The following is a 19,254-nucleotide window of genomic DNA, read 5'->3' on the forward strand; positions in this document are numbered from 1 at the left end:
CGCTGTTCGAAAAAGCGCAGTACACTACTGATTTAAATAGTTTGAGCGAAAGTTCAATTCATATATGGCACACAAATATAGCTTGTAAGTACATTTTAGCATACATGTAAAAATATGCTAAGCATTGTGCACTGTATCAACTGTTTCAACGCACGAAAGGTATAGTAACGTGTATCAAAACAACCCCGGTTTGTATATTTAATCTCGGATACAGAGACCCGAAAATAAAAATGATTAAAAAGTAAACATCTTAATATTTTTAAGTCACACATTTACGTAGTGTGAAACATTCTCATCGTGAGTGAAGGGCTGATGCCGTTGTTTGAGTGTACGTGAATGCACTCTGACGTCATCGCGTACTGCCCAATCAATACGCATCTTGAACGGAAGTGGCATATTTGAAAACTGGCAGTTGAAGGCGAGTCTTTTTTCCCTTTCGTTGTGCGTACAGTAATCTGCCGCAAATATCACAAGAAGAGCTTTTTTTCGTGTGCGAGGAATTACAGACGCCACAAACCGTGAGATAATTTTTTTTTTATCGTTACTGGAGATGTTTTACACTTGTTCAGCTTTTCTTGCCGACGTATCGTGAACATTGTTGCACGTAAGCTAACGGAGCTAAATTGTAAACATGAGGATCAAGGCCATTAATCTGTACCGCGCCAGTTAAGTTTTGTTGTTTCCTAGCAAGTATACAAAACGAGTCTTTTATATATATATATATTGCTGGTCTTCGGAGTTGGAAAGAACATCAAAGCAGTATTATATAGGGGTAACACGATTTTAACGTTGTCTTAACGTTAACGTTAGTTGTTGTGATCGCCGCCTACTTGCTGACATGTTAAATGCCTCTAAACCGCAAAATTACTAAGGCTTGCCTGTCACAGACTCTCAACAAATATGTGACATTCATTTGTACACGGGCTTTGGTGTCCTTTCATTTACCGGATGACACAAAGGCTTATATACTGTCTGTTTGTGGTACTCCTAATTATATCTAGGGACATGCAATATTGTAATGGAGCATAGGGTGATAAGTGGGTAGAGTTAATAACTTTATACTTCGTCCTGCTCCTTTTCCAACTGATCTTTGTATCTTCTTTCACTTTCTACCTTTTATTTTAATTTTTGTTCGAAATAAATAAACATTCATTCATTCATTTTCAGATGGAAGAGGAAGAGCATACAGACCGGCAGCAGCAGCTTGCCATGCTTTTTCAAAAGTTTAACAAAATTAAAAAGTATCTCCACGAAGGTAATGGGAATTTTAAGTTGTCGTGTTGGTTATACATCACGTCCATTTGGCTGTTTTCACATCAACATATATACTTTGCCATGCCTTTCTTTTTTAGATGACACAGACAACCAGGTGATCAGCTCAAACTCGCCTGAGTCAATCCTCTCATATTTGAAGGACCTTGAGAGGAAGGGGGACCCTCACCTGGATCGTAACCACCTCACCCGGCTCGTTAACATTTATACCAGAGTGTTCTCCAATATGCCACTGGGATTGCATTGTCAGAATGAGAGCTACGCCAGGATGTTGGTCAGATTTGCAGAGCTGAAAGCGTAAGTAGAAGTTGTTCTTTGGGTAACAAAGGTGTAATCCTGTTTTAGTTTTAAATGTGTGCTCATTGGCAAACCTTTTTTTTTGTTTGTTTTTCTATTAGAATTCAAGATGTCAACGAGGCAGAGGCCAACTTCAACGTGGCAAGATCTCACAGCCAGAATTTTGCTTTTGTCCACATTGCACACGCACAGTTTGAGCATTCTCAAGGTAGAGATATGTGCTTTTTGTTGGCTGCATATGTATGGATTCTCGTGATGATGGACTTCTGGGTATTTCATGTTGTCTTTATTACTTTAACAGGCAACACAAAAAGAGCCATTTACATATTGCAGAATGCTATTGATGTTGGTGCCGAACCAAAGGAGCAGCTGGAGGCTGCCTTACAGAGCATGCAGATGGGAAAAACACAACTCATGTTTTCAGAGGATAAGGAAAATGTACCACGTGAGTATTTATTCACGTGTTAGCTGTTTGTTGGATCTCTTAACCACTCAACCTTTTCTCATCTATGTGTTTCGTTTTCCTTCTGTCAGGATTATCAAACAATAATGTGCACAGTTCTGTCAGAAAAAGTTCAGAATTGCAAAAAGCAAGCAGAATCTCTGATGGAACAGGCGACTTGCAGCTCTCCAGTATTTTTCCTTCAGGGTAATTACAAAAGCAACTTTCAGAGTTTAACAATGTGTTTTATGTTGCTTCTGCTTAGAGGAATTACATCCGACTATTTGTGTTTGTGGGCCTCAGGGTGGAGCCCCTCAGTGGATCGTTGGATGACCAACTACCAGGCTGGAGATCGGGATCTCAACGCAAGAGAACAGTTGGCATGGTGCGTTTCATCCTCCTGCATGAAGCTAATTACCAAAAAGTCCTTGCACGTTTTTTAATTGTGTTCTTGCTTTTTGTCCACAGCCAGGGAGAGTTTCCGTAGTACCTTTCTCAATCCCAGAAAAAGATGATGATGATGACTGCGTTAACGAGAAGCCTTCAAAAAGAAATGATGCATTCATTCCCGCCAGTTTATCCAGGTAGTTTATTTTTTTTTGTATGATGTTCATTTATGTTTGTGTTTAAATTGATTATGCATTAAGAGATAATGTATAACAACATGCCAGATTGATATGATACTGCACATTATACGGCATGCTTATTTAATGAATAGCACACCAAGCACTTGTGTTCGCCTGTGTATTTGTGCATTTGCACAATCATGTGGCGGTCACGTGATGCAGATTAAATCTTCAGTTACTGTGTCATGGTTGATGGTTCCAGGATGGTGTAATTATTTGCAAATGTCCCCTAGTTTTCACCACAACATTCTCTTGAGTTTATTTAAAATGTTGTAAAAAGAAAGAAAGAAAGAAACCTCCAACTTGCACATTAGTGTAGTTACTTTGAGAGGTCAGAAGTGAATAGCTGTAATGGCCGAGACCACATTAGCTAAGCTAAGCAGGAAAAAGCCCCCCTGTCACAAGTCAAGGCTTGTGACATCCTTCTTGTAGTAACTGTATAGCTAATGTGGTCTCGGCCATTAGACCTCATATTAGCTATACAGTTACTGCAAGCAGGATAAAGCCCTCTGTCAAAAGTCATGCCAAATCGTTTTCATGATTGTGTAGTTCAGTTATATCTTCAATCATGGGATTTACGTTTTAGTGCCTTTGAGATACACTCATGTACGCTTTGTGTGTAAATGCTCTTAAATGTTTGTTCTTTTAACTGTATTTCTGTCTCAGGCAAACATCTGGCTCCAATGCCAACTCAATGTTTGGGTTCTCCTCAAAGAAAAACGCACTAGATGGGGATTTAGCCAATCTTCAAGTGAGTACAAGTGATTATTTTTTTGGTTCTGTGCTCGGTCCTGCTAAGCTGTTTATCCTGAGCTGAAGAAACAAGACTCTTATGTTGTCTTATGTGTTCACAGCCCCCAGCTCTCAGCCCAGAACATTTCCCTGGACACGACAATGCAGGTGCACCGTCACACATGATTCACACACCCCTCGAGATCTGACGGTGCTACATTACCAGGTATTTCGTCCCATTTCCTGTCTTGATGACATTTTGCATTTCTCTGGCAGATATAACTCACAATTTCGATCAGGTCGTCGATTCCAACTCTCCCGAGTCGTGCTGGATATATCTGAAGAACCTGGAGAAAAGAGGCAACCCGCACACAGACATCAACCTCCTCAATAAGCTCAAGCACTGTTATTCTAAAATCTTCTCCAGGCTGCCCATCAGGCAGTACAGCAAAAACGCCAGCTATGCAAAAATACTCGTAAGATATGCAGAACTTAAGGGGTGAGTTGGATGAAGCTACTTTCTTAGTTTCAAATCAAATCTTTCTTTAAATGGTTACACATTGCTTTTTCCTTCTGCAGGATTGAAGACTCAGATGAAGCACAGGACCACTTCATAGTGGCACGATCCAACTGCAAAGGTTTTGCCTTTGTCCACATAGCACATGCCCAGTTTGAGGCCTCTCAAGGTATGTACTTTTCCTGAATAGCTTCTAAATACACTTTCTATTGAAATATCTTCTCTTATTTTAATTGACTGGTTTGTCAACAAACATGTTGTGTCCTGGTCTAAGAGGACACAAGGAAGCAATACTTGCATTGCTATTTTTGTTTCCATTTCTGAGCTTTAATGCTGCTGGGGGGGTTGTTTTTTCCTTCAAGATGTAGACTAGCCTGCACCTTACTCCTGGGTGATGGCCAATCACAACAATGTTAGACCTAATTATATTCTGCCTGATAGATATGTATATCTGTTGCGCCATTTAAAACTGTGGCTAGGCGCAGCTAAGTCGAGTGTTGCAGATGCACAACCACAGTGACGGTTGCCACGGTTCCTACGTTGCTATGGTTACTTTCTTTATCATCACTTTTGCCAAGAAATAACTTAAAATCACCAAGCTGAAGAAGAAGAACTTAATTGTGGCTGATCCAATCGTTTTCTGATCTTCCTCTGCTCTTTTCCTTTTGTTCCTTACTATAAACACATCAAAAAAAAAGCTTGTATGAAAATATCTCAAATTTAGCTTTTTATTCAGGTCATGTGACAATAACACATTTATGTATCCAAAAATGTTCAGGTTTCAAAGGCTATAGATCAGTAATGCCTGAAATTTGATTAAATTTCTACCCATATGCTTTTAACTTCCTTCCTTCCTTCCTTCTTTTAGGTAATGTGATGAAGGCAACTTCAATTCTGCATAAGGCCCAGGCATTAAACGCTAAACCAGCTGAGCTCCTGAATATGGCCATTCGTAACCTTAAAGCTGGGGAGAAGCAGCTGGTGCCCGACGAGGACGAGGACCCCACAGGTAAATATCCACAGAATCATTGTGTGCGGCAGAATTTTTTTTGAATGTTACATACATTCAAAAAAATACTTTATTTTTATAACAGAAGTTCCAGTTGTCCAGGAGCTGCAGCCTCCTGCTCGGGTCCCTGTGAACCGCGTGGTGGAACAACCGAAACCTGCCAGCAAAGAGCCCTTGTCACAGTGGAAGATCCCATCTCTGGTCAACCGGCATGTTTCTCCAGAGGTCTGATGGCATCCTCTATTTACAGTTTTGTGCAAGTATTTCTGTGTGCTGCCTGATGTTTTGCAAGTGTGTTGTTGCAGCTGTAGTAGATCAGGAAAACATTCCCTCCATAGCAGTGTCATTGTCATAGTCATTAGTTTGGTCCTTCACAAAGAACAGTATTTAGTTCTTACTCATGTTGTAATTGTATAATTGTAATTCGTGATCTATTTTCGATCTCTTGAAACTGTGGTTTTCTCTCAAGATATTCCCCCTCTCACCAAATAGTTTTCACTCTATAATGTCGCATAGTTTTAAACTATTTACACAGTAAACACTGATTCTGTTTAGGTCTTAAAATCTAACCCTTCTCAATCTGTGAAACTTTTATCTGTTAAACCTTTAAAGGATAAACGGACCACCCCTCCTGACCCCAGACCTGTTCCTCGTCTGGTGGAGTCATTCCCTACTCCGTCCTTCCAGCCTCCATCGAGGCTGAACCCACAAACAGTCTGCCAGACACCCAACAACTACAGGAACCCCAGCGCCAGCAGGTAATATGCTCACCATGAGTTGCAAAGTCTAATGCATTTTCATTGTCATTTATTTTTATATAGTGACTTTAAATGTCTTCCACTTTTATTGTAACCCTACATGAAAAGTCTATTTGAGTTTACAATAACAACTTTCTTCTGAATGGATTTTTAACTCTTCATCTCTCTGTTTCCTTACTCAGCTTTATTACCCCTGTTGTAAAGAGAGTTCCAGAAGTGTCCTCCTCTGCAGTAGCTGCACACAGAGCAGGACCCACTCAGCAGCCATGTCCACCTCTAAACCCACCTGCAGGTTTCCAGACTCCACAGGTTGCCCTACTTTCTTTTATTGTATTTTCGTAGATTCTGTTCATTTTTGAGAATCATTGTTATTGGACAAGCCGCAATTACGTGACAGTGTCAAACAGATGTGATTTCTAATCAGTTGGAGACATTGATAGATATGTTATCTCTAAAAGCATGATGTCAATATTCAAGATTCAAGATCACTTTATTGATCCCCACAGAGAAATTATTTTGTCCAAGAGTTATGGGATAAGAAAGGACCATACATGAGCAAGACATAGACATAAGAATAAAATAGACTAGAATAAGAATGAAGTAGAGGTAAAAATTACAAAAAATGTACAGTAAATAAAATGTTGTAGCTGATGTGTCAATATGTCTTCCTTTGCGTCTCATTTTAGCCTTCCTTAAGTGCACTGTCAAATGAGTCCATTACGATTAAAGGAAAGCAGTTCTTCATCCTCAAGATGATTGGTCGTGGAGGATCAAGCAAGGTAAGACATTCCACAGGAGTTCTTATGATGATGCAGCTTCTTTAGACAGGTGTGTAGTGAGTTAGTGACACCTAGTGGTGGGATTGCAAATTACAACTAGTAGAATCCAAGCGATCCTGTGGTAGCCATCAGGTGAAGTAGCAGTGAGTCAGTGTATGGTGTGTCCGTTTCCATGGAAACATGGTAGTACAACATGGCTGGCTGAGTGGATGATATGAAGGCTCATCATAAACTCATAAAATCACAATTATTCGTGGCTACAGGAGATTATACACCAAGTGATCCGAATTCCACTCCTACCTAAATCTGTTCCTTTTGATGTTGCTTTTAAATGTCACAGTATGGCTTTTCCTTTTTTTTTCCCCCCAGGTCTACCAGGTCCTGGATCACAAGAAGCAGCTGTTTGCTGTGAAATACGTCGACCTCGAGGAGGCTGATGCTCAGACGGTAGAAAGCTACAAAAATGAAATAGAACATCTGAACCACTTGCAGCAGTACAGCGATCAAATTATAAAACTCTATGACTAGTGAGTACCTGCCTGTCGAAAATGAACGTGTTCATCTTATGAGAATGTCGGGGAAATGTAGTTCTCTGACACGTTGTCCTGACAATACATGTGTGTTTGCAGTGAAATAACCAACAGCTACATCTACATGCTGATGGAATGCGGTAACTTGGATCTGAACACTTGGTTGAGAAACCGGAAAACTGTGAACCCCCTCGAGAGAAAGTTCTACTGGAAGAACATGCTGGAAGCAGTTCAGACCATCCACAAACATGGTTCTTACTTTTTCTGGCTCTCATTGTTGTTCCCTCATTGATCCTCTTTGTCATTCACTAAATGGCACAGTAAATGATCTTAATGTCTAACCTCTTCATTGTCTATGTGATCAATGTAGGGATTGTCCACAGTGACCTGAAGCCGGCTAATTTTGTCATTGTGAATGCTTCGCTGAAACTGATCGACTTTGGCATCGCAAACAGAATCCAGCCAGATGTAACGAGCATTATGAAGGATTCACAAGTTAGTAGTTGTTGTTTTTTTAAATTAATTAATTTATAAATGCACAGAAACTCACATGATATATGTCATGGTAACTGGTAGCCCAAGTAATCACATTGCAATGGGGTTGCTGGAAAATTGAATGTGACGTGGGTGTATATACACGTGAGACATGAGTATGTATAAGATCCAACTTGGTTGTATCAGAATAGCCTGCGTACTCTCACTCCCTGAGTGACTGTGCATTTTACTGTGCAACTCCACAGTAAAATGCATATCAACTTTTAATTAATATATTTTCTTTTATTACATTTGATTTCTTTTGTCTACCGTTTTACCAATAATGGCCAGACATCAGCTTTACCAAAATCATACTAACGTGACCCCAAAACTGAGGCAGAAACCTTGGATTTTGTGCACTGATACGCAGGAGAGGCATTGAAAATCAAACATGGCAACGTGGAGAAATGTGAATTTGTCAAATATGAACTCTCAAACGCTCAAAAGCACGTTGGCCAAAAAAATATGAAGTCCCAACTATGTAAGGAAGCGATATGTTGCTAACTGACTGTAGCCAGGTTTAAATACAACTCTGTCGGTAGAAGAGATGCTGGTTAATTCCGAGCAAAAGGCTCAATGCGTTAACCCGTGATTGTTTGTCAAACACAGGTAGGAACCCTGAACTACATGCCCCCTGAAGCCATCAAAGACACTTCATCCCAGGCAGGAAAAGCACGCTCAAAGGTAAATGTTTTAACTTCTACTGATTCAGCAATCATTTAATTAATTTGTTAATACAATGTAATATCTCTTTTTTTGTCCACAGATCAGCCCCAAAGGAGACGTGTGGTCCCTCGGGTGCATCCTGTACTGTATGACTTACGGTAAGACGCCGTTCCAGAGCATCACCAACCAGATCACCAAGCTGCACGCCATCATCGACCCCTCTCATAAGATCGAGTTTCCCGACATCTCCGAGAAGGATTTGCTCGATGTGCTGAAGGTGAGAGGCCACAATTAGACTTAATTAGATGGATCTCAGTTCAGATAATACTAGGGAATAAAGACATGTTTGTCCAGTAACTTCATATTTAAAAACAGTTAATTACACATAGGTGTCGCGTTCTGTGTTGCAACTTTAACTAAAATGTTGATGCTTGATTAACTTGACAGATTATAACAGTGATGAGCTTATATGTGTTAATGAGGCGATGTAAAAAACAAAAAAGAAAACATTGTTTTTGTCTGATTTTAACAGCGGTGCTTGATACGAAACCCCAGAGAGAGAATCTCTATTGCGGAGCTGTTGGAGCATCCGTACCTGCAGCTGAAGCCACAAGCATCACCTGAACCAGGTACACACACACACGTTGTTGTACAAGGTTTCTGTACCTCAATTCCAACTTTCCTGATCACAATCTGATATTGACCTTTACACCATTTCTTTGTTTCAGAACATCCGTCTGACAGAGATCTGAAAAGGATCCTAACAGATCTAGCAGCACTCCAGTCTCCAAACAGCATTGTCAGAGCTGCTAATGTAAGGTTCACTCGGTGCAGTGGAGCTTCTTCTCGAATAATGTGTATCTGAAACACTAACCTTGTTTTCTGCGTCTGACAGAATTTGGCAAAGATGTACAGCAGCGGCAGGAAGCTGGATGTTGCAGAGTGTGCAAAGTCGTCGTCGTCTTAACTGTCCTGGACACAATGTGACGTGAACGTCTCTTCTCTTTCTCTTTCCTTTGCTGCTTACTTGAGTATGTTTCCCGTGACTAATAGTTCATATGATTGTTTCCTTGAAACAAAACCACTAATCTGCTTCATTTTTACGTATGGTAGCTATAATAAATGTAAGCATATACAGTATAATATAGCCAAATAAACATACTGTATCCATAAGGGTTGTTGGCTGATTTATCACACGATTTATCAACTGCTAACTGCCCAGGTGTAACATCCTAACATTATATTTTTGGTACAATAATTTGTAAAAAATTTCATTGTGGACTACTTTTCGTGTGATATTCCTCTTGTGGATTTAGGTACTGAACAACATGATCTCTGAAAACGGTGTGGAAATCTTCTATAAAACCACAGCTGCATTCTGATACCCACACTACCACACTGTTTAGTATGTCAGAAAAATAACTGAGATGTTCAAAGCTGGATGAACTTTCACAACTACAATTGCTTTGTGGTGGAGATTTGGTCTGGGAGGTCTCCATTGGGAGTTGATTATGCTCAAGCAAAGATCTGCCGAGCCAATAAAATCTTTTGGGCAGGTTTTATATGATGGACAGAAGAGGAACTGCAGCCATGGAGTCAAATTTGTTTACTACAAAGTGAGCTGTGAGCTATGGCTACGGCCGTGCACCAGTCCATTAGAGATTGAAAATTGGGGGTGATTAAGGCGTTAATGTCACATACTTTATTGTTGTGACTGTGTCCAACAGAGAAAAACCTTTGTGCAGTTGGTTGCATTTTGCTATATTTTTGCAGCACAATACATTTGCCAGCATTTTTATTTTTATTTTTTTTTTTTGTGTGTGGCTATTTAGAATTGAAATGCACATCAAATCCACTCTGACAATGCTTCACGCTTTTAAACATGGCGATTGTCTGATCTTTAACTCCAATTGCGTTTGATTAGCCTCAAATACGTTATGCAAAGGCACAGGAAGATTATGGTCCAATGTGAATAATGGTAGTTTATCTATTACAGATGATCACTTGAGCCTAGCAAGGAAAATGTTTCATCATCAAAATGTCCCAAATTATCAAAACTGCCTATGAAAACACTTATAGAAAATCTTGTAAATTAGTTCTGTATTATGCTTTCTTGTATGTACAACTGATGATGAGAATCTTCTCCGTGTCACAGCACAAAAGACTGACAAGACATGATCTCTAAGCCGTGTAGATTTTGTAAGAAATCAGTCAATTGCTCTTGTGTCTGAGAACATGTAAATAGTAAAGAACCATCTCTGTCACGTTGGAAAACAAATGCAAAACAATAAAATGTTGTACAACTATGTCAATGGACTCCTACCTTGAAGAAATAGTCACTGGTGTACTACTGATAGCAGTTTGCACACTATTAAAACATGTATTATGAAAGATTGTGTCACATTTAAACCAGTGTTATCATGTGCAAAATAGGACAATATTGTAGACCAATTTAAAGATGACACGTAAATGCATCATATATTTGAACACCTGCATTAGAATGCACACCGGATGTTGTCACGCACACCGCCCTCCTGCTTGACCAATCAGAACGTTTATCCGCTCTCGGATGCTGACAAAGAGGAGAGGCTAACAAGAGGTCTCACTCTGCCACTTTTCAGCGGTACCAAGGTTCCTCTCAGAGCCCTAGACGATTTTTAAGATTAAAAAGCCAAACTATATTTGAACCACTGCTGTAATATCTCTTCAAAAACTTCAACACGACAATATATTATACCACACATTACTCAAAAAGTCATGAGATAGCATCAGCATAGAGCAAAATTGGCATGCATTCCAGTATAAAATAAATTCTATGAAGAATCATATCAATATCATATCAAGGTTCAAGTTATTAGTCATTTAAACTGTATGTTGCACATACAAACAAATTTGTTTCCCGGGCCCAAAAGCATACATACATAATATTCTAATATAAAAAATAGTTCTATAAAAGTTATTTTTTTCAGACTCTAGATACTGTAAATTGAGTTAATTTACATTAGATAGATAGATAGATAGATAGATAGATAGATAGATATCACTAACCTATAACTGTCCACGCCATTTTTTGACTTACTATTACAATATCAATAAAAAATACCAAAGTGCTTGCTAAAATTGTGCTATTAGGCTAACGATATAAAAGATTGTACTGAACCAAATTGAAAAAAAGAGTCCAAATCTAAATGATTAAAGACATTCATACCTACACTATGCAATATTGTTTAATATATATATATATTTAAATATTGTATTTAACGATAATGACTTCTGTGTCACAAATAAAATTAACAAGAAGCCCGGTTGCGGGAGTAAATTACCCGGAAGTGTTTTGCTACGGGCCACATTTTCTCCGGCGATTGACGGCATCTTCGCATCACCAGACGATCTCCACCCTCCGATTCATTTTGCCCTTCCTCCTGGCCCAGTCACAACAACAGAGATGGCGGCTGCTGCACGGTTCTTCATCCGAGGGGCAAACTCCAGACTCTCCCTCTCCGGAGTTGGCAGCGGGGGCCAGGGCTCTCTCGGGGCCGCTGTGCTGAACCTGTCGCCGAGCTGCAACTCTCGGTCCAAAACGCAGCGAAGACACGCAGCTCACTTTACCTTCCAGCCTGACCCCGTCCCGACACAATATGGTGAGCTAGTGGCTACCCGGCCGGCGTTTGCTAAGTTTATTTCATCACCAATAACGCTTTCTTATTTTAATTAAGTAGACTAGAAGCCAATTAGCATCGTGGACGCCTTATGGTTGATATGAAATAGCTGTGCACCAATTTTCTATTCTATTCTCAAGTATGGACAAAGAAACCAATGTCAAAAGTATTTTACCCTGCACAGCTGTGTGCATGCATGCTGATTAGTTTGGTAGTGTAAGTAAACGTAATAGTTTAACCCTTTATAAGGCACTTATTAAATTACTTTGAAACTCTAAATGTCAACCGTGGAGTGTTGTCGTAGGACTTGAGAAAACTGATTTACTTTTGAGTTTTTCCTTCTTTTTTTTTTTTTTAATCTTCATGGAGAAAAACAAGATTAATGAATTTAACACATGTTCTAATGGTCTAATTAAATATAAGTGCTGATTCAGGCACTTACCAACTTATCAAAGCTGAGCGTTCATGCAGAGTTGGACCTTGAAGACCACATTTTAGCTGAGAATTGACCTGCTCTGATTGGCTGAATGAAAACCACATGCTTCTAAACCTCACTGAGAGACGCAGGGACAAAATTTAAAACGTGTGCCGAAGTTAACACAGGAAAATTCATATCTGCCATTATCTATTCTTTCACCTTCATTGAAAAATGCTGTACATTTCAAAAGTTTGAACAGTTAGACCAAAAATGTCCTCCACTTTATCACATCCCATCCCAGTGTTTGGGCCGGGATTGGCTTATAATTGTGCCAAAGTGAGCTTTAAAGGGACAGTTCAGCAGGAGGCGGTGGTCTGCACGTCTCCTGTTTTGGAAGACGGGACAGTAAGAAGTGAACTGCTGTGGACGGGATCGGCAACGAGACACGTTCCAGCCTCCTTGAACAAGGCCCACGGAAAACAATGTATGTCAGCGTACGCTATATTTAGAATATTATCGCCAGTTATAGTTGCTGTCAGCCAGAAGGGCTCAACAGCCAGCTGAGGCCGTTATAATGACCCGATGCTGCTGTTTATTCAGACAGTAATTGTGCCAGGTAGGTTAATTGAAATCGTACTAATAGTGCAGTATGCCACGCTCCCTCAAGCAGGTTAACTAATGATTCCATTGTACGAGTAAATGCATTAATTAGAGATAATTTTGCCCCCCCGATCCAATTCCGATCCCTTAACTTTGCTTACAGGCCGATCCAATCTTAAATTAAAGGCTTTTCTTAACTTGTATTCTCCTAGATCATGTGTGCAGAGTCTGAAGTGTGGTCGTTGTTAATTATTTGACCTTGCTGGGGGCAGTAATACCATAAAAACTAACACGGAACAAATGACTGACAGAATTTGACAAATAACTTTATTTTTCGGCTGCAAAATTTGCTTTAATCCTTTTTAGGGCTCTCATTTGAAATACTTGGATACTCTTGAGTGTTGTCGTAGGACATAAAAATATTTTATTGCATTTGTGACGTTTTTTAATTTTCAGGGAGAATGAATTTAACATATACAGTTCATTGATCTAGAAGGCGTTAAAAGAAACTGGACCTTCGCCACTCATCCCAGTAGCTTCTTCAGTTCTGAGAGACTGGTGCGAAGTTGAGGTTTAAATAGGCAAACTCTGTGGGTAAAACCCATCAGAAACTTGCTTGACTTGTTTCTGTAATAACCAGAAACTGGTGCCAATAATTTCCATTAACGGCTGGTACTTACCTGTCTGATAGTGGTGAAATGTCTTCAAGAAATTCTAGGAGTCCTGTTGCCTTTCTTCAATTACCATGACCTGGATGACTGAGACCCTTCACTGACGCAGTTTATTGATCTTAAGTAGTAAACAAATGTAAACATGTATTTAGACCATTAGAACATAGAACTTAACCCTCAAGCATAAAAAAAAAAGCTTGAGGGTAACAGTTCCTGACAAGTTTATTTAGTAAAACCTTAACACAACCCTGTCCCTGACCACCGTCATGCTGTATGTGTGTGTTATGTTTGTCAGCAGGTCAGCTATAGTATGGCTCTAAGACCGAAGACTTGTCCTGGTCTCAAAGTCTAAAGTCAGTCAAACAGTGAATGAGTTTTGCTGTTTGCCCCACTGTACTTATCATCCGGATGTTGGCACAGAGAAAAACTTCACTACATTCTTAGGAGATCCAGAAAATCCAGAACATACTATTGAGAAATGACTAGTATAATTTGTTGCATTTGTAACAGCGCTCTTTGTGGCTCATTGCTAAAAGGAAGTGAATCAATGCCAAGTTATTTTTTGCACAGTAACTAGTAAGATGAGTTATGTTTCTCTACCACAGTGTGCTGTTGTGCCAGCTAATGAATGAATTTGTGTTATGTCCTTTCTCTTTCTTTTGTTTTTCTACTGATAGGACCCACCCAGAAGATGAACTTGTTCCAGTCAATTACAAGTGCCTTGGACAATACTCTTTCCACTGATCCCACAGCAGGTAGTACACTGAAGAGGAAGTGTAAATTATGCTATCTGTAAAATGTTAAATCTGTTTGACTCTCGTGCTCTTTTTTAAAGTATGAATTTAGGCGTCCAAGCCACCAGTAAATGGAAACCTTGTTAGTTACCAACAGCGTCCTTTTCTGCATTAGGGTGTTACTGCACATATTTATAGCCTGCATAAAACAGTGAAAGTTGTTTTTATGTAATTTGCATGTTCATCGAAGAAATACATAAACATCGATCAACCACAGCATTAAAACCACCAATATGTGATTAACATTGATCTCATTGTAATGTTCTTCCGGAAAACCTGTGTCCTGGCATTTATCAAAATCAGAATCAGCTAAATTGGCCAAGTATGTGTGCATGTAAAAGGAATTTGACGCTGGTCCCTTTGCTCAGTTGGTACATGACAAAGTACTTAAATAAACATAAAAAAAAAAGTTAAAAAAGCATTAAAAAAATGGAAAAACTGTTCAACATAAATTAGACTTTCAGACTAAAACAATGCAGAGAAAGAAAATAAAGGGCAGAAGCAGATCTATACAATGAATTTGAACAGTAAGTTTCCACAGTTAATGAAGAGTATGTGGATCTTGCTTTGATGCGTACCAACATCTGAACCATGTTGCAGAACAACCCCACCCCCAATGCTCTGATTCCCATTGTGGGTTCTTGGAGCATGGACAGGGTCTGCATGGGCACCCAGAGTGGTCTGTGGCTATACGGTCCCATACAAAGTGTACTGTGTTGCACTGTGTGTGTCGACACCTTTTTATCAGAACCAGCTTAAACCTTTTCTGCACTAGATTATCAGTTGGATCGGACCACGCAGTCGCATCAGTCAGCCTTGGTCGCCCATGATCCTGTCACTGGTTCACCGCTTTTCCTCCCTTGGACCGCTGTTAATAGCCTAGCCATCAAAATATGACCCTCAAATTGTTTTCTTGCATCTAACACATGAACTCTGAGGATCCTAGGAAAACACTCACTTGTTGCTTATTATATCCCACCCACTGACAGGTGCCTGATAACCAGATAACTGGTTATTTACTCAGTCGGTGATTAATAGCATAATGGACATAATGTTATGGCTCATCAGTCTTTGTAGTGCATCATGATTCTAATGGGTTGGTGTTACTCCACAGAATGTCAACATTAAAACCACTAACAGGAGAAATAAATAACATTGACCATCTAGTGACAGTTCAATGTTCTGCTGGGAAACTTTTGGACCTGGCATTTTTGCACCAACAACATTGTGTTGCCAGGCGCCACAGGACGCACAAGGAAGGCCCATGTCCATTCTCTGATGAGGCCTGCACAGTATTAGTAGTCATAATGTTATGCCTGTCCAGTGTATGTATCTATGTTTATAGATTTCAGTTTAAATCTTTACTGCGTATATTCTGTCTTCTGTTGACATGTGCTAAACGACCTAAAACTCACACTGCTGATTGCTCTGTCTTGTCCGTCTGCAGTCATCTTTGGGGAAGATGTCGCCTTTGGTGGAGTTTTCCGATGCACAGTGGGTCTGAGAGACAAATATGGTAAGAGACACCTTCAAATAACGTCGTTCAAAAGTCACATTCGCGAAATTTGCAGCATCTAGACAACCTGTTGTCCAGTTTGTGTGTATGTGTGTGTGTGTGACACTGGTTCACCACTAGATGGTAGCAGAACACTGCAGAGACTCTGCATCGCTCCCTGCTCGTGCAGGATCACATTACCACTCAGTGTTCACCTAGAGGACCAAAAGGATCCATTTGCAGTATGTGTCTGTTGTAGTAAGGCAACCTTACAAACCTGAGACAAAGACTTGATATAGAATGACAGTGAGTTTCTTCTTGCAGCTCCCTTTTTATTCTCTGTACTCAAAATTAGAATAGTGCATTCATAGTGCTACAAGGCTTACTAGAGGATCACTCAAGTCATACAAGTGTGATGGAAAGATGTACAGTAATGTAGACGTATTATTGCAGCTGAGACGGTGAGAAACTGTAACTAAGTTTTAGCAGTTTTTATCGTATAAGCAGCTTTACGTTCAGGGCTTAGTAGGACACATTGTTAGTGTTAGTGCTTTGAAGATGTGTACTCTGTTACATACAGTGCATGGCTATACAATGCTATACAAAGCTATACAATATATAGACCTCAATGCTGCTTTTGTGACGCACAGCTTTTACTTAAATTAGCATTTCAGCCTTAAATTTGCAGCAGCTTTAAATTTGAGACTGCTGTTTGTTGTGTGGTTGCATCGGACTGTATTTTGTGGTAAGAACAGTGTGTTCAGTGCTATAACTAATACTTCAGAGCCAGAGTGTTATTGCACATTGTATTGCAGTAAGCTATTTGTTTGTTCTCTGTGATTTAAGGCCTTGAAGGAAGTACCGGCACTAAATCACACTCGACAGAAGTTGCTGCTGCACTGCTTCCTTCAGACCTTTTCCACAGCTGACGTTTTGGCTCATCACAGTAGAAAAAAAAAAACTACAGGTGCTACCAATAATATAAACGTGGCTTTATTCTTTTCAAGTGTCCCATCAGTAATCCGTGATGGAGAGCCAGCAGGCACAAACCAGCCCGGCACACACTATACATTTTTTTATTAATTCATTTAATCTATGTTGTGTCAATTTAAACTAAATGTTTTGTCACCTTGCAATCTTTGTTTTCACATTTTTTACACATGAATTTAAAGAAAACTGCATGCCTTAATGGCACAAAGCAGCACACACACACACACACACAGAGGTGGACAGAATAATTCTCCCTCGTGAATGCGTTGAGGCCTGCCCATTGACAACTGAAGCGAAATTCAAACAAGACGGCTGCATCCTTCACAATGAGAGAAAAAAAGCTCTAAAGGCGATTGTGTTTTTGCGATGGTGCAGAAGCTTTGCAGAATATTGCAAAGCTTGTGGAATGCACAGTGCATAGGTGGACAGTAGATTCCTGTCTGCACAACATGCTCGCTGGTGTTCTTCTTTGCTTTGGTGCTCATGCAAGCACACTTTTCACACAAGCCCCATATCCTCCAACTATGAGGAAAAAACAAGTGATGTGTTGCAAAAAACACTTGTGGTGAGCAGTTTGTGGTTAAAATCGGGCCAGATCCACAAAGAGTGTGTTTCCTTTTTAAACCAAAGAACCAAAAAGGATTTCATTTTATCAGTCGCACCTGGGCATTTCCTCCCGTGGTCACATTTTCATCCAAATGTCGTGCAAATTTTAATCGAATTTCCAGAAAACCATCGGAACACATTACAAATGAATGTGCTTTTCCTTCCAATACTCTTATGTGAATATTAGAAGAAAACAATGGTAACTGGAACTTCTTTAAGACATTTCACCACTTATTAAAGTGGCTTCTACGTGACTGATGGGATGTTTAGAACAAAATCAAGTCCAGTTGCCTTGAAAGACTTAAAGTCTTCAGGCATCAAGAGGTGGCCACACAGCGAACCAGCTGGATGCTATTGTTAAACCACAGCAGAGGAAAGGGATAGTAATTATTAGTAGTCTATTTGTTATGAGAGGGATGATCAAACCTCAAATAGCTGAAAATGGTTACGGAAAACTTGGTGTTTGTTTATTGGCTTGGTTTTGAAAGTTTAGATTTCGGTCCACCCTGACACACAAATAGTCTTAACGTATCGTATCATTCTTCATGTGTTTTAAGATTCTGTCTCTTTACACTGGAAAACACTTAACAACGTGTCTACCTCTTACATGTTTAAATTCAAATGATTCGAGGACGAATTCGATGACAACACTTTGTCCAACTGTCTCACATTCTGAATGTGATCACACCTTCCAGCTGAACAGCTCCCTGTATATTTGGCTAAATTCAGCTGTCCGTGCAGTTGCACGTCTTTTTTTTTTTTTTTTTTTTCATATTTATTTGGTGTAAAAATAATTGGACATCAACATTTTGCCTTCGTCGTTTCGAGAGCGAGAAGTCTCGGCTCCATCCTAGAGAAGCTGGCTTTGCCTTTTGTTTTCATTGACGTCAGAAGTGTTGACCTTTGGAAAGAGATCATTATTTTCCATCTCATCCTTGTGTACAGTGACGAGTGCAAAGCTGTTTTTATCCCTCTCACTACTGAAAGGGATGGTGCACACCTCTGCCACCCGCAGCCATTTCACAGAACAGAGGTTAATGCAGGTTGGACGCTATATGAATGGCTTTTTACGAGGCGGATGCACTCACCACGCTGATCAGCTCTCCAACGCTGGCTGCTTCTGAGTGGCCACCCCCCCTCCACCTCCCAAAAAAAAAAATAAAAAAATACAACCGCTCGCATTGACTCTATGTTCTGATTAGTGTGTATGCTCTCTCTCTCTCTGTGTTTACCCTTTTTCACTCAAAGCACAGTTGATATCAGACAGCTGACTATAAAAGTCACATGTCGTCTATTTAAAGTCGCGTTCTAAACTCATGTGAACGACCGAGGCACATACATCCACACGCCTGTGTTATTTTTACTCGGATGTGTGTTTTTGTCATTAGTTGGCTTACTACTTATTGCTCAGACGACACACAGAAGCACACATGCATGTTATTTACTGTCACTTTCACAGAATGCTGCATTTTTGAGGTCGACTTCAGTCTGAGCAGAAAGGCACTAAATTTTGATCTCTTAATTGTTTGTTCCTCCGAGGGTTTGTGGCGCTGTGGTTGCTAATTGAACTTTTGTGAGTACAAAGGGCACGTAAGGGTAGATTTTGACTGCTGAGAAGCACACTTCCCAGCAAAACACAAAAAGACTGCACTGGCAAATACACAAAGATGAGAGCAAAAATAACATTCTCAGCCCAAATTTAGCTTCCCACTCTTGCGGCTCTTTTTCAGATTATAGGGTGGAGAATGGAAAATAGTTTTTTTCCCCCCCCTTTTTTTTTAAACTTCTGTTTTTATTCAGTGGGGTGTGCGTGCACGTGCGTGCGTGTCTCGCAGGCCTGGATAGCTACAGCTGAGGAG

The 19,254-nt window shown here is 40.0% G+C and overlaps 2 protein-coding genes across 2 annotated transcripts in view; both read left to right on the forward strand.

Moving 5' to 3' along the window:
• Window positions 1-382: 382 nt before the first annotated feature.
• On the forward strand, window positions 383-9,335 carry ttk (ttk protein kinase). Its single transcript, XM_047598464.1, is given in 24 exon segments — window positions 383-518; window positions 1,168-1,255; window positions 1,353-1,569; window positions 1,671-1,777; window positions 1,871-2,014; window positions 2,104-2,218; window positions 2,315-2,396; window positions 2,480-2,595; window positions 3,304-3,388; window positions 3,492-3,868; window positions 3,949-4,055; window positions 4,755-4,895; window positions 4,981-5,120; window positions 5,508-5,653; window positions 5,836-5,962; window positions 6,340-6,432; window positions 6,802-6,959; window positions 7,062-7,213; window positions 7,333-7,457; window positions 8,106-8,180; window positions 8,263-8,439; window positions 8,695-8,791; window positions 8,891-8,976; window positions 9,058-9,335. Coding segments are annotated over 23 exon segments (3,027 nt in total). The 5' UTR covers window positions 383-518; the 3' UTR covers window positions 9,130-9,335.
• Window positions 9,336-11,559: 2,224 nt separating this feature from the next.
• bckdhb (branched chain keto acid dehydrogenase E1 subunit beta) overlaps window positions 11,560-19,254 on the forward strand; it is a 49,502-nt gene continuing 41,807 nt past the window's right edge. Inside the window, exons 1-3 of the mRNA XM_047599288.1 lie at window positions 11,560-11,803; window positions 14,188-14,265; window positions 15,752-15,820. Coding sequence (XP_047455244.1) covers window positions 11,608-11,803; window positions 14,188-14,265; window positions 15,752-15,820 — 343 coding nt within the window. The 5' untranslated portion in view covers window positions 11,560-11,607. The remainder of the gene's footprint in view (window positions 11,804-14,187; window positions 14,266-15,751; window positions 15,821-19,254) is intronic.

The sequence above is a fragment of the Mugil cephalus genome, chromosome 11, assembly GCF_022458985.1.
Source record: "Mugil cephalus isolate CIBA_MC_2020 chromosome 11, CIBA_Mcephalus_1.1, whole genome shotgun sequence".
In the NCBI taxonomy this organism is placed as follows: Eukaryota; Metazoa; Chordata; class Actinopteri; order Mugiliformes; family Mugilidae; genus Mugil; species Mugil cephalus.